We start from the raw sequence: 20,204 nt of genomic DNA on the forward strand, positions 1-20,204 counted from the left end.
TCGGTCACCTGTAAGTGCCCACTATGCCTACCGTATGCAGCAAAGATAGTGGCAATAAAAGTCAAAGGGGAACTAGCACCCCATGTCTCACCAGCACAGTGGCTTTGATTGCCACTAACAAACCTATTACATGCTGCAACTGCAAAACTGGTGTTGCATGTAGAAAAAAGGGTATATTCTGCGAGTTCTGTTGCCACTGGCTGCATGCTTCCTGCACCAAAATAGACAGATCTGCACAAAAGCTATTTATTGAACTTAACCAGCTGTTTTTCTGTTCGCTGTGCCTCCCTTCGGTAAAAGAACTTCTGAACATAGGCAAATATGTTGGAAACCTCGAACAGCACTTCGATGCTTTGAATGAAACTTTTACCTCCAAAATACGTGCTAAGCTCAAACAAATTGACGACCAATGCAATGCAAGCTCACTTTTGCCAGTGAATGAAATCTGCGATTATATCAACGGTAAATGACTTGATGGAGGCCAAAAACAAAAAATTCAGTGCTGTTATTTTGAACTTTCTGACTGAAAACGGAAAATCGTTAAAAGAGGACATCAACAAACTAGCTGAAGAATGCAACATCGATTCTAAAATTATCGTCAGGTACCATCATTTCGGGCCTATGAATAAAAAAAAGGACGGAATGAACTTTCCATGCCTAGTAGAAGTGACTTGCGACATGCCGACAAAAACATTAAAACTAATAACAGCGATCAACAACAAGTTCAAAGACACTTGTCCCCAATTCTACATGTGTGCTCGACCAGATTTATCATTTGCACAGAGGGAACAAGGACACCAGCTTCGAAGATAACTCGAAGAAAAACGTCAAAATGGTGACAACAGTTGGATCATTGACTACAGACTAGTTAAATTGGTGCATAAACCAAATAATGCCACTAGCAGCCACCATGGAGACCAGTATGGAGGCGCTGCATAGGAAATGTGCAAGACCCTTGCAGTCAAACATATCACTCACAAAACCTTACATATCCATTTCACCAACATCCGTGGCCTAAACTCCAACCTTAATAGTGTCCACTACCACCTTCAGTCTGCCAAACCCCACCTACTCTTTCTGGCAGAAACTCACATCTCACCCCCCCCCCCCCCAGCAATATTTATCTCAACCTTCCAAACTACTCACTCTTTAACAACTTCTATCCCAAGGGTGGTGTCTGTGCATACATCTGCTCTGACATACCTTGCAAAAGAGCACCCAACCTAGAATCACCCAACTTTGACTTTTCAGCCAACTTAGAATCACCCAACTTTGACTTTGAAAGGATGTTTTCAACCCTTCTTTGGTTGAAAACATCCCTTTCCCCACTCAGTCAAATTTATTTGCTGTCTCAATCACTTCCCCAACTCAACCAACTACTCTGAGCTCTTTAATTTCCTCTCCTTAAAAATTGATTTTCTCCAATCCCACTTTTCCAACAGCGAAATTATCCTCCTAGGAGATTTTAATGTCCACAACACCAGCTGGCTTCCCTCCTCCAGTTGTACAGATCTTGCAGGCAGAGATGCTGAAACATTTACCATCACTAAAGACCTTACACAACTTGTTCAGATACCAACCATAATAGATAACCTAAACCACTCCCCAAACACTCTAGATCTCTTCCTCAATAATGACCCTCCAAAAACACAGTGAAAGTACAGAGCCCCCATGGGTAATTCTGACCACAATCTAGTGCTCATCTCCTCCCCATGCAACAACGCTTACACAGACACTATCATAGAAGAGTAGTTTGGCATTATAACAGTGCCAAGTGGGACAGCCTCTGCAACTTCTATGCCACATTCCCATGGTTGGGCTATTGTTTTCGGCTTTCCAACCCAAACGTATGCACCGAACTTATCACCAACGTAATCCTCACTGGCATGGAAACATGCATTCCACACACTACTCTGAACTGCCATTCCTTAACTAAACCAAAAGATGTGCCAAGGCTGGTCAGATGAAACACCAGACATACCATAACTGGCTGAAATCAAGAACCTCATCCTCCTTTAGAGCTTATACCGAAGCCTGAAATAGATGCAAAAAATATCATTGTTTCCAAAACAAAGTTCAAAAGAGTAAAAAGCAGGAAACTAGCAGCCTGTCCAAACAGCAGCCAAGCCTTTTGGTTTCCTGCCAAAGCATTTGGCTGTAACTTCTGCCCAACACTATTCCCACCCTTTTCATACCCAGATGACTCTATTGCATCTTCTGGCTTCACAGTTTGCTTCCAATTCATGCATAACTGACGATGGTAAATGTCCCCCAACCATTCCAGACACCCAACATACAAAGCCCTCTATCCTTCTGCCAGGATGAGATCAGAAAAATACTGTCCAAATTAGACACATTGTCCTGAAAGTTTGCACACCAGAACTGACTCTTATCCTATGTCGCCTATATATACTCTCTTACTCCACTGGAATCTATCCCACAAACTGGAAATTGGCCTATATTCAACCCATTCCTAAGAAGGGTGACAAGTCACTGCCGTCCAACTACCACCCTATCTCGCTTACCTCAGTCCTGTATAAAGTAATAGAAAAAAATCAATTCCCAACTCCTACACTACCTTGAAGATACCCACCTAATAAATGACCGCCAGTATGGATTCTGTCGCTGCCGATCAACAGGAGATCTACTCACATATGTCACCCATCTCTGGACAAATGCCATGGAGGAGTTTGGTGAATCTCAAGTGGTTGCATTTGATATCTCCAAAGCCTTTGACCTGGTCTGGCACAAAGGATTACTAAGCAGACTACCTCCTTTAGTCTGACCCAGGACTTCAGTAGTTGGATTGCCATCTTTCTGTCTGGACTCACACTGTGTGTGATGGTGGATGGCTCCCTATCCTCTCACCATTCAATTAATGCTGGGGTTACACAAGGTTCTGTCCTCTCACCAACTCTTCCCACTATATATCAACGACCTACTTCAGTTGATCTCCAACCCAATACACAGTTTTGCAGACGACAGCACACTACACTCCTCGCTTTCATTTGATAAATCTTATCCTACACAACTCACCTCAACCTACAGAACCACCCTCAATTCTGATCTCCAAGCCATCCTACAATAGGATATGCATTATCCTATTGTAGGATGACGGAATGAACTTTCCATGCCTAGTAGAAGTGAATTGCGACAATACCCAAATTTCCAGACAGTTTGAGATCTCTCTTCTTGGAATTATCCTCACATGAAACCTCTCCTGGCATAAACACATCACAACCATTGCATCTTTAGCTTCAAAAAAACTAGGATTTCTCTTTCGCTCGAGATGTTACTTTGCTCCCGAACAGCTGTTAACATTATACAAATCACAAATCTGCCCAGCTATTGAATACTGCTCCCACATATAGAGTTTTCACTACAGAAGAGAACAATTAGACTTATTAATGACCATCTCTTACCAACTCTCCCCCCCCCACTTTTGCACAGATGTTTGGTTTCTGCAATATGTATATTCTGCAAATATTTCCATGCAAATGCTCATCTGAAATAACATCAATAATTCCTCCACTCAGTGCTAAGCTCATTGGAACATGTGCAGCTGCTGCTCAATATCCCGTCACAGTACATCTAGAAACAAACGGAACAAGCTTCTTTTCCTCCTCCTTCATCCCTACAACTTCATCCCTACAGACTGTGGAACAGTTCCCCCCCCCCCCTTGCTGTGTTTCCCAAGGAATACAATTTACAGTCATTTAAATCAAATGTAAACAAGTTCTTCCTTTCCCAGCCCACTACCTATACACAGTACTAATGTACTATAGGTTGATCAACCAACCTCTTGTGTATGGGACAACATAAAAAATATACAGCAATACCTCGATTAAAGCCCCTAATCGAATATAATAACCTATGGGAAAAAGTATAATTTGTTCCCCAAATTTATTTTTTAACCCTTAATTTTTTTTAAAAAAAGAATTAGGATATATCTCAGGTCCTAGTTAAAGGAAAACCATGAAGCTGAAAGACAAAATACATATTCAGAATATAAATTTATTATTCTACTTCTTAACAAAGTATTGGGCTAAAGTAGTTTGGTGGGCATTCTGTTTCATTTTTTCATACAACTAATGGTATGGCTCTATTGCCTCTTCTACTTTTACTGCTTCTCTCTCCATCAGGGTCAACCTCTAAGCATTGCTGCTTATAAACTTTGATAGTATGAAAAATATTCTAAAATTGTTTCAGTGAAATCTTTTCAGGATTGTAATTGATTAAATTTTATTCATATTCTTCAGGATCTTCCTGCTGTGCATCTAAATTTACCAGGTCAGAGTCACTCAATTTCTCAGAATGAGATATAACTTATATTCATTTGAAAAGCCTCTAAAATCATTTGCACAATGTGGAAGAATGTACTTCCAAACGGCTTGCATATTGCTCGCAGCAATTTCATTCGAGTTAGCGACTTTATATCTAGGCTCGGATTTCTCTGATTAGTCCAGAAAAGTCTTGGAAAGCATTCGCTTCCAAAAAAAAAAAAAAAAGGCTGGTTTCATCGACATTAAATATTTGTTGGTCACAATAGCTCACTTCTTCCACAATTTTCTTCAAAATCTCTGGATAATTTGTGGCCACTTTCTTATCTGCACTTGCAGCTTCACCTGTGATTTATGAAGGCCATTTCTTATAGTTGATTCACTTATTTTTTTGTTCTTGTCCTTTCTTTGTTCTGGACTCTCCTTGTTCGTTTTTCTTTATTATTTCAAGTTTTTCTTTCAGTGAGATTACTTTTTGAATCTTTTTCACACTTTCACTTTCTTGCTCACTAATTCTTTTACTCGTGATTAAGGTTGGGAAAATACTATAAAATAAGAAAGTAAGGAAAACAATTGCAAAGGAAGCTTGAGATACGATCACAAAATGCTACGTAATTATCAGTGACATAAATTTTGGCAGTAAATTTGGAACATTGTGTACATAGAAATAGTGTAGTATGCCATTAAAAATAACTTTGTAAAATGTTTTAAATTGGTAACTAAATTATTTCATCCTCATAAGTGTTTTATTTTAATAGTTAGCCATAAAAATGTACAGAGAGAAAATATTTAAAATCTGTAACATATATTTTTAAGATGTATATAGGTTCACTAATCGGAGATGCATTAATCGAGGGATTGCTGTATATATATATATATATATATATATATATATATATATATATATACACACACACTAGGGGGCTCCAACCCCCACCTCCCCCCAAGTTCCGGGCTGGTAAGCCAGGAAGACAGAAAAATGTGACATAAAAACATTTAAAATTTTGGCTTATCTTTTTATATATATATATATATATATATATATATATATATGACAGAATGATCATTCACTTGGTTAACATACATAGTTTTATGAAGAATTAAATGACTAGAACCGAGATTTAAGTAAAAAGGTTTTAATATAAACACACTACTAGTTTTGGCCTGTAACAGCCTTCTTCAGGTGACATTATAAAAGAAAAAACACTAAACATTGAGGGTTAAAAGACTATGAACAACACAGACAGTCTTTATACATAATTAGCATGAAAACGTTGTAGTTGTATTTGAAGCTGTTCTTTCGTTTGTTGCATTGTTGGGAGAGTACGTGTTTGCTGCATCACGTGAACGGCAGTACATGATTACAGCTGAATGACTATCTGGGAGGTTGTAGCTTTAGTGTTTTTTCTTTTATAATGTCACCTGAAGAAGGCTGTTACAGGCCTAAACTAGTAGTGTGTTTATATTAAAACCTTTTTACTTAAATCTCGGTTCTAGTCATTTAATTTTTCATAAAACTATATATATATATATATATATATATATATATAGAGTAGATAATATATATGTATACAACCAGTTCCTAATAAAGGAGATAAATGTTTTCCATCAAGCTATTGACCTATTGCTCTCACATCAGTTTTGTCTAAAGTAATGGAGAAGATTATCAACAGTGAACTTCAACACTTTGAGAACTGTTATCTAATTAGTAACCACCACTATGGATTTCACTTCTCTAGATCCACAGGAGATCTCCTGGCTTACATCACACACCTTTGGAACCATTCCATGAAAAGTTTTGAAACCTATGCCATTGCTCTTCGCATCTCCAAGGTTTATGACAGGGTCTGGTATTAAGGGCTTCTCAAGAATTTATCATCATATGTACTGTCTTCATCATTATGTAAATAGATAGCCAGTTTTCTTTCAGAGTTGATCCCTACATGTAATGTTAGATGGTGTTCTCTCCTCAGACTTTCCTGTCAGTGCTGGTATCGCTTAGGACTCTCTCTGTCATTTCATTCACTCTCTTCCTGATTTATATAAATGACCTGCTCTCATTGACTGCAAACCCTAGTTTTGCTGACAGTAGTACACTCCACTTGTCCTAGTCATATGACAAGTTTTGCAGTGCTCAAATATCTCATGCTTCAAGATCATCTGTAATAAGTGCCCTGAACACCAATTATTAAAAGAACACATAAGACCACAGGAATAACTTTTAATTAATAAAGGTACAGATGCATACTCTTCAGTGTCACACAAACAGTTATAGGAATGGAATACAAGTAAGGAACATTCGGTGGATCACCTATTAAAATACAATTGTTGCCGCTTGCTAGGAAATGATAAAAAATAATAATTAATCTTTAAGATATAGGAATGGAATACAAGTAACGAATGTTTGTTACTTGTATTCATTCCTATAACTGTTTGTGTGACACTGAAGATGTACTATTAGTTTTAGTATGAAACATCTGTACCTTTATTAATTAAAAGTTATTACTGTGATCTTATGTGTTATTTTAATAATTATATTATGCTACAGGCACTTCTAAAAATTCTGAACACCAATATCCACAGTATCCTTGATTAGGGCAAAATCAACCTAGTCAACTTCAAAGCTTCCAAAATTCAGTTTTGCTTGTTTTCCTGTAAAAAAGACCTCAGATGTTTCCACTTACTTTTCATGATGCTCAGCTCAACAGTAAAGACCAAATCTCTCTTCTTGGACATACTCTTAATTCAAACTTTTCCTGGCACAATCATATCACTTTATAGCATGAACAGCTTCCAAAAACTTGCCATTCTTTTCCAGTCAAGACAGTACTTCTTGACTGGAAAAGAATGCCAGAATTTGGGACTTACTCTGTATAAGTCCCAAATTCAACCAACACTGGAATACTACTCTTATGTATGGGCGGGGGGGGGGGTACACTTAAGGCCCCCTCTAAAAATTCTTGATGCTGTTCAGAACAGGGCAGTCTAGTTGGTAAATGATGCTTCTTTTAGCCACTTCCCCATAGAAGATCAGTTTCTGCACTGTTTCTCTCTTCTACATGGTCATTGTTCAGCAGAACAAACATCCATTATGCCATCTATTTCTGCCAGATCTACAAGAACTTGTGGTTCAGCTGCTCAACATCCTTTTACAGTCGAACTTGCATATTTACCAAACCTTCTACTCTCTAGTCATCTTTCATTCCTTCCACCTTAATTCTGTAGAACAGCCTCTCTCTCTCTCTCTCTCTCATCCATTGAAGCATTTTTATAGGACTACAATCTCCAACAGTTAAAGAAAAATATCAGTAGATTACTCTATCCTGACACTGTCTGCACACAGCATCTGTTTGCTATTATTATTATTATCCTAAGATCCCCATGGAGACACAGACTCATCTAGGAGATCCCTTGTGTCATACACACAGCTTATCATTCTGTGCCTTAAACACATTCAAATTCTCTGTGGACACCATGCTCTCAGGCAATCATTCCAATTATTCACAATTCTCCATGCAAAAAACTTGCTTCTCACTCCCTTGTTCACATCCTCCTTATAAAGTTTCCAGGGATGACATCTCTTTTTCCCCAGTTTCCCACCATTTTATGAAAAACCTCCTATAACAATCTCTTACTAACTTGTACGTCTTTATCATATCACCCATATTCCTCCTATCCACTAGACTGTTAGTTGCATCGTCTCAACCCTTCTCTTCATATTCAACATTTCAGTGATCAGAAACTATTTTGGTTAATCACCTCTGGACCCTCTCTAGCATCTCTTCATCTTGTTGAAAACCAGCTGACGAAATCTGTGTGTAGTAGTCCATATGTGGCCTGTGCTTTGTACTGTTCATGTGCCTGCTGGCCATCTTTCTCCTTAAATTCTCTCCACAATTTGTCTGTTTTTGCACCTCTAGCTTAATGATGATATTCATCCATTTAACTCCCACTTGATTTACTCTCCTGACTCTGGGTATGCAGTCTGCCATTACCTCCCTCAAACACTCCTTTACCACTTCCCATGCACTATCAACATCCGCCCTTGCATTTTCGCATGCCATGGCACCAATCCAAGCAATCTCCTAAGCTTGCCATATTTACCAGTCCTGTAATTCCACATATGCCCCATTTTAACTGAAAATTAAGATGGGGCATATGTGATGATTGGGGAGAGTGATCGTATGGTCTTGACCTAGCCACCTCCCAGCTCAAGACCGTATCATCATTCTCACCAATTGGTGGCAACATGGTCATATTCATTATAGACAAATTTTCAGATGCAGTTAGATCAGGTCAGATCAGATTCTCAGATCAGGCACTTCTGAACCCCTAGTATATTCCATCACATGCTGTCTCAGATTTTCTTCCTCCTATGTGTCCTCTCCTCCTTCCAGTTTATGTTCCCATAGTTGAAATCACTCATAATAAATATCTATCCTGCACTCATTGAGTTTTTTGCCAATGCATACTATCTCCATTATCTTCTCTAAATTATGTTCTATAGCAGCATCTAACTGTATATTTTGTTCTGCTGGTTGCTATCTCACACCAGATAGCTTCATATGTGCTATTTTCGCTGACTTGCAGTTGAACTTTGGTTTCAGTTCATCAGCTGTCATGAATAGCATTCCTCTTCCCATTCTTTTCTCTCTATCCTCTCTGAATACACTATGCCCTTCACATTCTATCCCACTAACTCTATCATCTTCTTTTAGCTTTGTCTCACTTATGCCAATAGCCTCTGGCCAGAATGAACTAACCAATGCCAAAAATTCTTCCTGCTTGTTCCAAATGCTCCTAGCATTAGTATACATAAAGTGCAAAAGCCCTTTAGGCCAACCACTACCCTGATGCTTTATACTAATTATTCCATTGTAGTTTGTTAACTGTGGTACTAAACTTAGGCATATTATATACATTCTTAGACTCAACTGCCCCACTGATCTGCATATCCACTCAACAGCCCCTCCTCCCGCCTCTAAAAGCTCTAGTTCCCTGATTCTGCACATTCACTTTACTTCATTCAACAACACGTTTTCCAGTCTCTGAACGCCAAATCCATTCAGATGCAAGCCATCCTTCTAGTATAAGTCCTTTTGCCCATCAAACTCACTCCACAATTCCAGAAACTCCACACCACTCCTCCTGCATAACCTACGCATTGAGTCATTCGCCATTATGGCCCTCCTTCTCAGCTGTACTTTGTCATACTGTGGCAACAGACTCACTTTCTTAACTCTCTCACGCTTTTCTTTTACTACTTCCAGTAATTCTTTCATGTCCTCTCTCATGCCATACTTTTCTCCTTTCAAATCATTTGTTCCAGCCAATATTATAGTCTTTTTCACTCTATCCTTTTGCGATCTAATAGCTTCACTAACATCATTAATTTTTGCACCCAGAAAAGCATGATTTTCTCAGCCTCTCATCAATCACACCTTTAATGATTGAATCACTGTACAATACTCACTCCTTAATTTTTCTTTCTCTTTCTTGGTCAAGCCCTCATTTCTCTTATCTCACACGTCTTTCTTTCTACTATCAGCTGACCCACTTGCCAGGTGTTTCTGCATTCGCTCCAGCTCCTCTTTGCCCTGTATATCACTCCTCATAACCAAGCTATCACACTCATTACAGCAAACACTTCATTCTTTATATCAGTCATACTATTCTTTCGTTCAAAGAATAGTACACCACACCACACCACACATATTCTGAGTTCCATCCACTACTTCAACAATCTTGTGACCTGAGACACACTTTTGATCCCCGCTCATAGCATTTTCAGCACACTTTCCCTCCACTATCACATTCAAGCCAAATTCCATTTGTCTTCGTTAATGCATACATTTTGCAAACATTGCACTGCATGAAGTCCCCTTGGCTAAATTATTTGAACTGTGACGCCTTCGGTGCCATTGTCCTGTTTTGCATTGGTGCCATGTGCTACGCTACATAACTTACTATGAAAAATACTAAATTAGCATATTTAAAACAAAACTTTTAACTTAATACTAATTAACTTCACAATACAGTCTCATGCTAACAATTTTTTGACTGATAATGCTATTTTTTTAAAACTAAACAACTAATCTTTTATAGCTCTCCAGTACACACTCATATATTGTGTATGGGTGTTGTGTGTGTGTGTGCGTGTGTGAAGTTATTACAATGTACATACACTTATATATATATATATATATATATATAATATGTGCAATTTTTAGCATAATTTTTTTTTGTTCTTTTTTTTAAGTTACCATCAGTCATCTATGTTTGAAAATGACCGGCATTTCTCACATCTTTCAGCATTGGAACGAGAAATGACATTCAGGACAGAAATGGTAAGCTGAATATTAAAACTCATTGTTTCTTGAAATAAATTATGATAAAAAGAAATGAGTGCAGTCTTAAGAAATCTTAGATTATTAATAAAATCAAAATTCTGTGTGTCTTAAAAGAAACATAAAATACATGTGAGCACAGTCTTTATTCTTAATGACAGACTGTCTATACAAAAAGATTTGGGAAATTGTTATCAGTAATAGTATTTCTTAAATACAAGGTAGGACAGTTGAATTTCTGGAAGGGCATCATTCTATCCAGTGCATAGCAAGTGAGGCAGAACCATGACTGTGCGTGTATGGGTATGTGTGTATTATTGCTTTCACTGGTATTGATACAATCAAGGTAGTAGATGACAAGCTGTGGTAGTTTCTGTTTGTCTCAAAACAGAAACTACCACATTTCTTGCTTTCTGCAGTAGCCGGCCTGGATGGCCAAGTGGTCAGCTTATCCGCTCTCGAGCCAAAAGGTTGCTGATTAGAATCCCACCGTGGACATGGATGCTTGTGATTGTCTGTGAATATACTAATGGTGGTGGTCAGCAGTAGATGGCGTAGGTAGTTGCGGTTGGTGGAGACGTAGAGTTGTAGAGTAAGTGCTCTCCCTCGATGAATCTTTGGACTCCCTGGAGGTGTCACATAATAATAATAATAAATAAGTGAACAAAATCACAACAATGCATTATTATATGGATATCTCCATGGAGTCAGAAGATTCATTGCCAGAGACTGACACTAGCCTTTATATGTGCAATATCTATCATACCTCTCCTTAAATTCATTCACACTCAGTGCTCTCACAACAACTTTTGGCAATGCATTCCACTCATTCAATGCTCTCCAAGCAAAAACTTTAATCCATACACCTTTACTAACTGCACTCTTACCCATCTTCAGGAATGACTGTTAGTTCTCTCTGCAATTGTCGTGTATTGAAAATTATCTTTGTGTCATTCTTATAGAACCCTGTTAGTAATTTATCAGTTCTTTTTTTATCCATCTGTTCAACTAAACTTGCAACTCATTCACCTTGAATCTATCCTCATAGGGAGCATTTCATGGACCTGTCACCAGTTTAGTCACTCATCTCTGAATCCTCTCCACCACCTCCAGATCCCCAAGAAATCCTGATGATAAAATATATACCAATTACTTACTACTGGTACAGTAGTAAGTAATTGGTACATTATTTACAACAAATTAGGATACATTACAGATGAGAACAGCTTACATTTAATAGGTAAATTACACAGGGAATAATAAGTAAAATATGAAGGAAAAAGAAACTATACATAAGTTATATACTGTAAATATGGTCAAATGTTCCTCTAGTATCTTGCACAATCAACTGCTCTTTCCGTGCAGGATATAAGGTCCTCTTTTGCGCAAGGCATTTGAAGAAGGGGACAAGAAAGAAGGTGTTCCATGGACTGGGTTGCCCCACACTCACAATTATCTGATCTCCATTTAATGAGGTTCTGTTTGCAGCATCCTATCATTCGTAGTCTATTGAGGCTTTTCCACGTATTCCAGTCCAAGTAGGCACCACATGGAAGATGTTCACCTGTTGGAATACCAGTATTATTCTCAGGGCATAATGAAAACCATTGTTGAAGTCTCATCTCTCTGGAGGGTTTCTAGTGGTTCAATGGTTGCTAGAAAGCTATGTCAGAATCTTAGTCTTTGGGGCACTGTAGTTTGACCAAATGGTGGGTGGTGCTCATCATTCATTTGTTTGCTTCTTTCATCACCTGAGAATGTAAATCTTAAACTTGAAAGGGGGTGCAATACCAGCCAAAATATACTGGTCTCTTAATGGTGTTGGTTTTAAGCATCCTGTAATTAAGCGGCAGCTTTCATTCAATTCCGGGTCATGTTTTTCAGCATGGCAGTATCTGGCCCATACAGGGCAGGCATATTTAGCAGAAGAATAGCAAAGGGCCAAGGCAGAAGATCTTACTGTGCTAGGGTCTGCACCCCATTCGGAGGAAGTAAGCTTTCTTAGTATAGTTTCTTGCATTAACTTTTGCCTTTGTTTTTTCTATATGTGTTTTATATGAAAGAATGCAATCAAGAGTCACACTTAGGTAGACTGGGTTCCAGGAATGTTCTATATTAGAGCCTTCCCAAGAAATTTGTAGCATCCTGTTGGCTTCCTTATCATTAAGGTAGAAAAAGCCAGTCTGGGTTTTCAAGGGGTTTGGTTTTAATCGATTACTGCTATAACATGTGGTTAGACTATTTAAGGGAAATGATAGAGTAGTTTCAATGGACTTGGAATTATTTGATTGAGTAGCTATGGCAAGGTCATCAGTGTAGATGAAATTTCTAGTTCGTAAAAAGATGAGGTGATCATTGACATAGATGTTGAAAAGTAATGGTGATAGCACACTTCCCTGGGAGAGGCTTTTTTTTTGGGGGGGGGGATGCCAGTATCTCTTCCTACCCCTCAGGTCAACAAAAAAGCATCTGTTTTCCAAGAGTGATTGGATCAGTAGGACGAAGCAATAGGCTCTAGTTATTCCATATATTTGTTTCTGACTGAGATTGTTTACAGTATCATATGCTGCAGTTAGGTCTACAAAGACTGCTCCTGTGGCTAGTTTTGGCTCATAACCATTTTCTGTATATTGAGTGAGGTTGAGAATTTTTGATGTATAGGATTTGACTGGTCTAAAACCAGCCTGCTCAGCAATAAGATGGGGTTCGATTAGAGATTGTAACTTATTCAAAATTAATCATTCATAGAGTTTAAAGAGGTCGCTGAGTAGTGATATAGGTCTGTAATTTTTTGCTTTGGTTGGAGTTTTCTCTGGTTTCAAAAAGGCCACCACTTTAGCATGCCTCCAGATAGTTGGTATCCTTAGGGTTCTGAGGCAAGTGTTGTATAGGTTATGGATCCAAAATGTTTAATTTGTTCATTACAGATATTATCAAGGCCTACAGATTTTCTAGACTTGAATAGGTTTATGGCAACGTTGAGTTCAGTGATTGTGAAATCAGAGTTAATCATGTTTTGTTCCTCACTTGGTGTTCTAAATATCTTATATTTTGTCTGCTTTTATGAAATTTTTCATTCAGCAGCAGCTGGTGAGCAATTTGATTAGCTGTTACCTGTGGAAACTCATTTCTTAGTGAAATTCTTCCTAATTCTGTTGATAAAGTTCCATGCCTTTCTGCTACTATGAGTCATGTGGAGGGCTTTTATTTCTTTTTTTCCCATGAGGAATACCTTTCCTCTGCCATCTGGGAGCATAATTTTTCGCCTGCATGGATAGTCTCCTCTGAGAAGAGGTTGGTGTTGTAAAGTTGTAAATAATTGGCATATTGGGCTTGTATATCATTGGAAAGGCTTGGAATGTAGTTTGTGCAGCATCCTCGGGTGATGCGTTTAGTGGAGATTGTCTGCAGTATTTTTTATGAATTAGGGATACTCTTGAGAGTTTGGAGAGACTTGTCCTATGAAGCAGTCAAGATCTTCCATGAAACTCTTCCAATTAGCTTTTTTGAAATTAAATCATTTTCTGTAAGGAACTGTGTTAGGCATAATGGCTGTGCTAAATTGAAGCATTATAGGTCTATATTGAGTATGTTGATTGGGATTTATAACCTTTTTAACACAATTATAGCCTTATAAAGAGGGATGATAAACTCTCTGCCTTTACTTCTTAGTGTGTTTTTCAATATCCAAGTAATCCTTTGAGCTATTTCGTGAATTTGCAATATATATGCTCTGAAATTCAATCTCTATCCACCATTACTCCTAAATCCCTAGACTCATGAAAAGAGTACATAACCTTATACTTTGCAACTTAAAATTGACAAACCATTATTCTTTGCCTAGAATGCCAATTTATTTAAATCTTTTCTTTTAGGCTTGCACAGTGATCGGAGTACATTTTTGAAAATTATGGAGACGTCATTTTGTTGATTTTTTCCAATAACCCTTTAATGTATGGGATGACCCTAGCCATCCCATACATAAAAAATCAACAGAATCCTACACCATTATAACCTCAATGCCACCTTTAAGCCACCTACTAAACTTAAAACCATATTCAACTCCTCTAAGGATCCTCCCCTCCCCTTGGAACATCCTGGAGTCTATTGCATCCACTGTAACTTACCGTACATTGGTGAAACAGGACGTACAATCCCTATATGTAAGAAAGAACACATAAGACACATTAAATATAACCATTTTGGTGAAGCAGGCCTCTCAGATCACGTGCTCAACACCTGACATGTAGAGGATATTATTATCATTTTCCAAATCGACTGGAAAAGCACCCGCTCTTTACACCATACAATAACCTGATACGAAAGGAAATTTAAGGAAGCCTGTGAAATTCTGATAAACCACCTAAATATCAACAACAATGGCAGCATGAACATTCCAAGAATCTGGATGGCACACATTCAGCCTACCTAATACATAAGATCCAGCATAAGTCAGGACTATAGCCAACTTCTAGCTAGTATTAGAAACCATTCCACACCAACTGGTTGGAATATACATTTATAATCATATTCTAAATATATGTGTCTATATATATATATATATATATATATAGACACATATATAATTACACACACACACACACACACACACATATATATATATGTGTGTGTGTGTGTAATTATGGACTTCTACTCTGTTGTTGTGATAGATTTTTAAAAAATATAGATTTAATGACTTAAAAAACCGAGGTAACTTATAAAGTTTTTTATGAGAATAATGCAACTAGTTTCAGCTTATAACAGCCTTCATCAGGTATTCATTAAAGGAAGAGAATAGTAATAAACCTTGAAGCATCTAAAAAACTGAAAATTACAGCTAAAAATTGCAACACATAATTGAAACAAAAAATGTTGCAGGCTCTCGTGAACGCCAATATTGAATAACTGCAGTATGGCTATCTGAGATGTTTTAACTCAAATTGCTGTTTAAGTGTTCAGGATTCAGGATGATTTCCCTGGATTCCACGATTTTTTCTTTCGGACTCATCATCACAGCAAAAAATATTTTCTGATTTATCCCAGCAAACGGAGTGACTTTGGATTTTATCATTAGGATTGTTTGAGAAAAGAACATGACTTCACAACGAAGTTGCACGTGATCTTTTATAGGAGATGTCTCTATTATGCTCCTCGATACGTTGTTCAATAGATTTGTTGGTTTGTCCAAAATAAGGGATATTGCAATCACACCATAATTTATATACACCTGGATATTTTAGGTTGTGATGAATAGATTTTGGATGGCTGATAAGAGAACGGATTTTTGGAAGTGTGGTGCAGAACGTCCTGACGTATTTTTTAAAGACCTTATCCAGTTTGTTAGAGAGTGTGCTAATGTATGGGATGGAGATACTACCTTTAAAATTATTATTAATTTCTGTGGTGCACTGTCTAGGAGGATCCAGAAGAAATTTCTTAATCGTTTTTTCAGAGTATCCATTTTGTTTCAAGATAAGAGATAGGTGATTTATTTCTTTTTGGAGTTCATTCGGTTCATTCAAAAGAGAGCGTGCTCTGTGTCCTAAGATAGATATAGTTCCAGGTTTCTGTGGTGGGAAATGATGAGAATGACTATGCAGATATCTATAGGTATGAGTAAGTTTCCTGTATATAGAGATTTTTAATCTTTCAGAGCATCGTGTAATCATTACATCCATGAAAGGTAAGGAGTTATTTTGAACCATCAACATAACGTTTCCAAAGTTTTGGTTTAAATGAGAAGGAAGATATAGCTTTTGTTTCAAAATCTTCTAGGAAAATGTTTGCTATAACTGGGGACAATGGGTTGTCCATTGCCAGGCCTTGTTTTTGTTGGTAAATGGAGTCCTGATATCTAAAGTAACCAGAATGAATGCAATGTTTTAATAAAGCAAACAATTTTTTGGATAATTTTTCCTTTAGTAATGTAAGTACTTCGTCTGTAGGAACGTTAGTAAATAAAGAGACAATGTCAAAACTTGCTATAATGTCATTTTCATTAATGGAAATATCTTTGATATGAGAAACAAAGTCTGTGGTGTTTTTGATGAATAATGAGGATTTATTGGAGAAACATTTGAGGTGCTTTGCTAGATATTTTGAAAGATTGTAAGTAGGTGAATCAATTCCTTCCACGATTGGGCGAAGAGGGGTGTTTTCCTTATGTATCTTAGGAACTCCATAGATGCGTGGTATAAGAGGATGTAGTGAGTGTAAAGAAATGCGAACATTGAGGAAGTTCACTCATAGTCTTTAACAAATTGTTTGTACGGTTTTGTAATTCTCTTGTAGGATCTTCCTGAAGAATTGAATAAGTAATGTTGTCTTCAAGTAATTGAAGCATTTTTCTGTGATAATCTTCAGAGTTGAGGACGACCATGGAATTGCCTTTATCTGCAGGTAAAATAACGATGTTATTATTCTTTTTAAGTTTTTTTAGGGCTTGTCTCTCAGCAGGAGAAATATTATCTGTTGGAGGTTTAGCATTATTGATAATGAAAATCAATTCAATACGGAGAAGTTTCACTAAATGATTAGGAATAAGTGAACTTGCTTTTTCTATTTTTGTAAGAAGAGATTCTTTAGGGATAAATTTTGGTGAGGGAATGAAATTGAGACCTTTGCTTAAAATATCTTTTTCCACATCTGTTAAAATATGACAAGATTTGTTCACAACTTTGCCTGGATTAATATGGGTTGTAGTACGACCAAATGTATTTTGTAATCTTTTTAGAGTATCAAATTACTTGATTGGGGTATACTTATTATTGTTTTGTATTTGTATATATATCACAGAAAAATTCAATTACTTGAAGACAATATTATTTATTCAATTCTTCAGGAAGATCCTACAAGAGAATTACAAAAACTGCACGAACAACTTGTTAAAGACTATGAGTGAACTTCCTCATAATGTTCGCCTTTCTTTATGCTCACTACATCCTCTTATACCATGCGTATATGGAGTTCCTAAGATACATAAGGAAAACGCCCCTCTTTGCCCAATCGTGGAAGGAATTGATTCACCTACTTACAATCTTTCAAAATATCTAGCAAAGCACCTCAAATGTTTCTCCAATTAATCCTCATCATTCATCAAAAACACACGGACTTTGTTTCTCATATCAAAGATATTTCCATTAATGAAAATGACATTATAGCAAGTTTTGACATTGTCTCTTTATTTACTAACGTTCCTACAGACGAAGTACTTACATTACTAAAGGAAAAATTATCCAAAAAATTGTTTGCTTTATTAAAACATTGCATTCATTCTGGTTACTTTAGATATCAGGACTCCATTTACCAACAAAAACAAGGCCTGGCAATGGGCAACCCATTGTCCCCAGTTCTAGCAAACATTTTCCTAGAATATTTTGAAACAAAAGCTATATCTTCCTTCTCATTTAAACCAAAACTTTGGAAACGTTATGTTGATGATTCAAAATAACTCCATACCTTTCCTGGATGTAATGATTACACGATGCTCTGAAAGATTAAAAATCTCTATATACAGGAAACTTACTCATACCTATAGATATCTGCATAGTCATTCTCATCATTTCCCACCACAGAAACTTGAAACTATATCTGCCTTAGGACACAGAGCACGCTCTCTTTTGAATGAACCGAATGAACTCCAAAAAGAAATAAATCACCTATCTCTTATCTTGAAACAAATGGATACTCCGAAAAAATGATTAAGAAATTTCTCCTGGATCCTCCTAGAGAGTGCACCACAGAAACTAATAATAATTTTAAAGGTAGCATCTGCATCCCTTACATTAGCACAGTCTCTAACAAATTGGCTAAGGTCCTTAAAAAATACAACATCAGGACGTTCTGCACCACACTTCCAAAAATCCGTTCTCTTATCAGCCATCCAAATTTGGACAAACCAACAAATCTATTGAACACCGTATCGAGGAGCATAATAGAGACATCTCCTATAAAAGATCACGTGCAACTGTGTTGTGAAGTCATATTCTTTTCTCAAACAATCCTAATGATAATCTCCAAAGTCACTCCGTTTGCTGGAATAAATCAGAAAATATTTTTCGCTGTGGTGATGAGTTCGAAAGAAAAATCGTGGAATCCAGGGAAATCATCCTGAATCCTGAACACTTAAACAGCAATTTGATTATCCATTTTGTTTCAAGATAAGAGATAGGTGATTTATTTCTTTTTGGAGTTCATTCGGTTCATTCAAAAGAGAGCGTGCTCTGTGTCCTAAGGCAGATATAGTTCCAAGTTTCTGTGTTTATTACATCCGCGATAGCCATACTGCAGTTATTCAATATTGATGTTTACGAGAGCCTGCATGCACACACGCAATAAACAATAGCATGCCATTTAGAACAACTTAAAAAACACAACGTTTTTTTTTTGTTTCAATTATGTGTTGCAATTTTTATCTGTAATTTTCAGTTTTTTAGATGCTTCAATGTTTATTACTATTCTCTTCCTTTAATGAATACCTGATGAAGGCTGTTATAAGCCGAAACTAGTTGTATTATTCTCATAAAAAACTTTATAAGTTACCTCGGTTTTTAAGTCATTAAATCTATATTTAAAAAAAAAAAAAAAAAATATATATATATATATATAGAGAGAGAGAGACTTGTTGTTGTTGTGCCCAATGTAATTCTACAACCAACAGATAATATTAAGAATAGGACTCTAGCATTGATGTATATTTTATTTATTTTATTATTATTTTTTTCACTACAGGGCAAGCCAACAATTGTTGTAACAGTTGGTCAGTAACTTTAACAAACCAGATAGATTGTAGTGTAGCTTGTTCTCTGTATATAGTGCATATGCTCCAGAAGATGACTATGATATAAAGATCGAAACGTCGAATGTAGAGTTTAGTTATATTGAACTAAAGTTTTACTAAAACACGGTAGTTGTCTCCATAGTTTTCAAATCTTCTGAAGGATACTTTATTAACTATTGCCCTTCCCAGTTTTGCATCATCAGAAAACTACCGAACATATCTCCTCAAATCTTCCCCTATATCATTAATATACAAATTAAAGATCAGTGGCCTTGGTACAGAACCTCGGGGCACTCCACTAGTCACCCTCATTCTTCTAGATTCTACTCCACCATGTCTGTCAGGTTAACCCATGCCTTCAGCTTCATATCCGTTCCCCCCATGCAATATTTTGTCAAATACCTTTATCAAATCTAGCAGCATCATTGTAAACCATGTTAATTATTAGGAGGTTCTACACACAGACACACACATATATATATTTCCCCCTATATTTTAAGGGTTCTTTTTCCAGAATTTGTATTTGGTATTTCACCATGTTACATACATGAAAACTAAGTTTTCATTTTATATATTTTATTAGCAAAGTATATATATATAAATACAATATCGTAGTGCTGCTATGATAAGAAGTACTCTAACGTGCAAAGATAAAGGAAGTGGTTGTGCCACTGTATAAGGCATTGGTCAGACCACATTTGGACTATTGTGCCCAGATCTGGTCACCTGGTTTTCAGTGTGATGTGATGTGGAGACATTGGAGAGGGTCCAGAGACGAGTGACTAAGACAATATCAGG

The 20,204-nt window shown here is 36.9% G+C and overlaps 1 protein-coding gene across 1 annotated transcript in view; it reads left to right on the forward strand.

Moving 5' to 3' along the window:
• The window catches only part of LOC150099915 (protein C-mannosyl-transferase DPY19L1-like), a 331,158-nt gene that overhangs the window by 63,768 nt on the left and 247,186 nt on the right, over window positions 1-20,204 (forward strand). The window contains exon 3 of the mRNA XM_090403079.1: window positions 10,540-10,627. Within this exon, the coding sequence (XP_090259205.1) occupies window positions 10,540-10,627 (88 nt within the window). The remainder of the gene's footprint in view (window positions 1-10,539; window positions 10,628-20,204) is intronic.

The sequence above is a fragment of the Typopeltis vanoorti genome, chromosome 13, assembly GCF_054136105.1.
Source record: "Typopeltis vanoorti isolate ZY-2024b chromosome 13, IOZ_Tvanoo_1.0, whole genome shotgun sequence".
Lineage (NCBI taxonomy): Eukaryota > Metazoa > Arthropoda > Arachnida > Uropygi > Thelyphonidae > Typopeltis > Typopeltis vanoorti.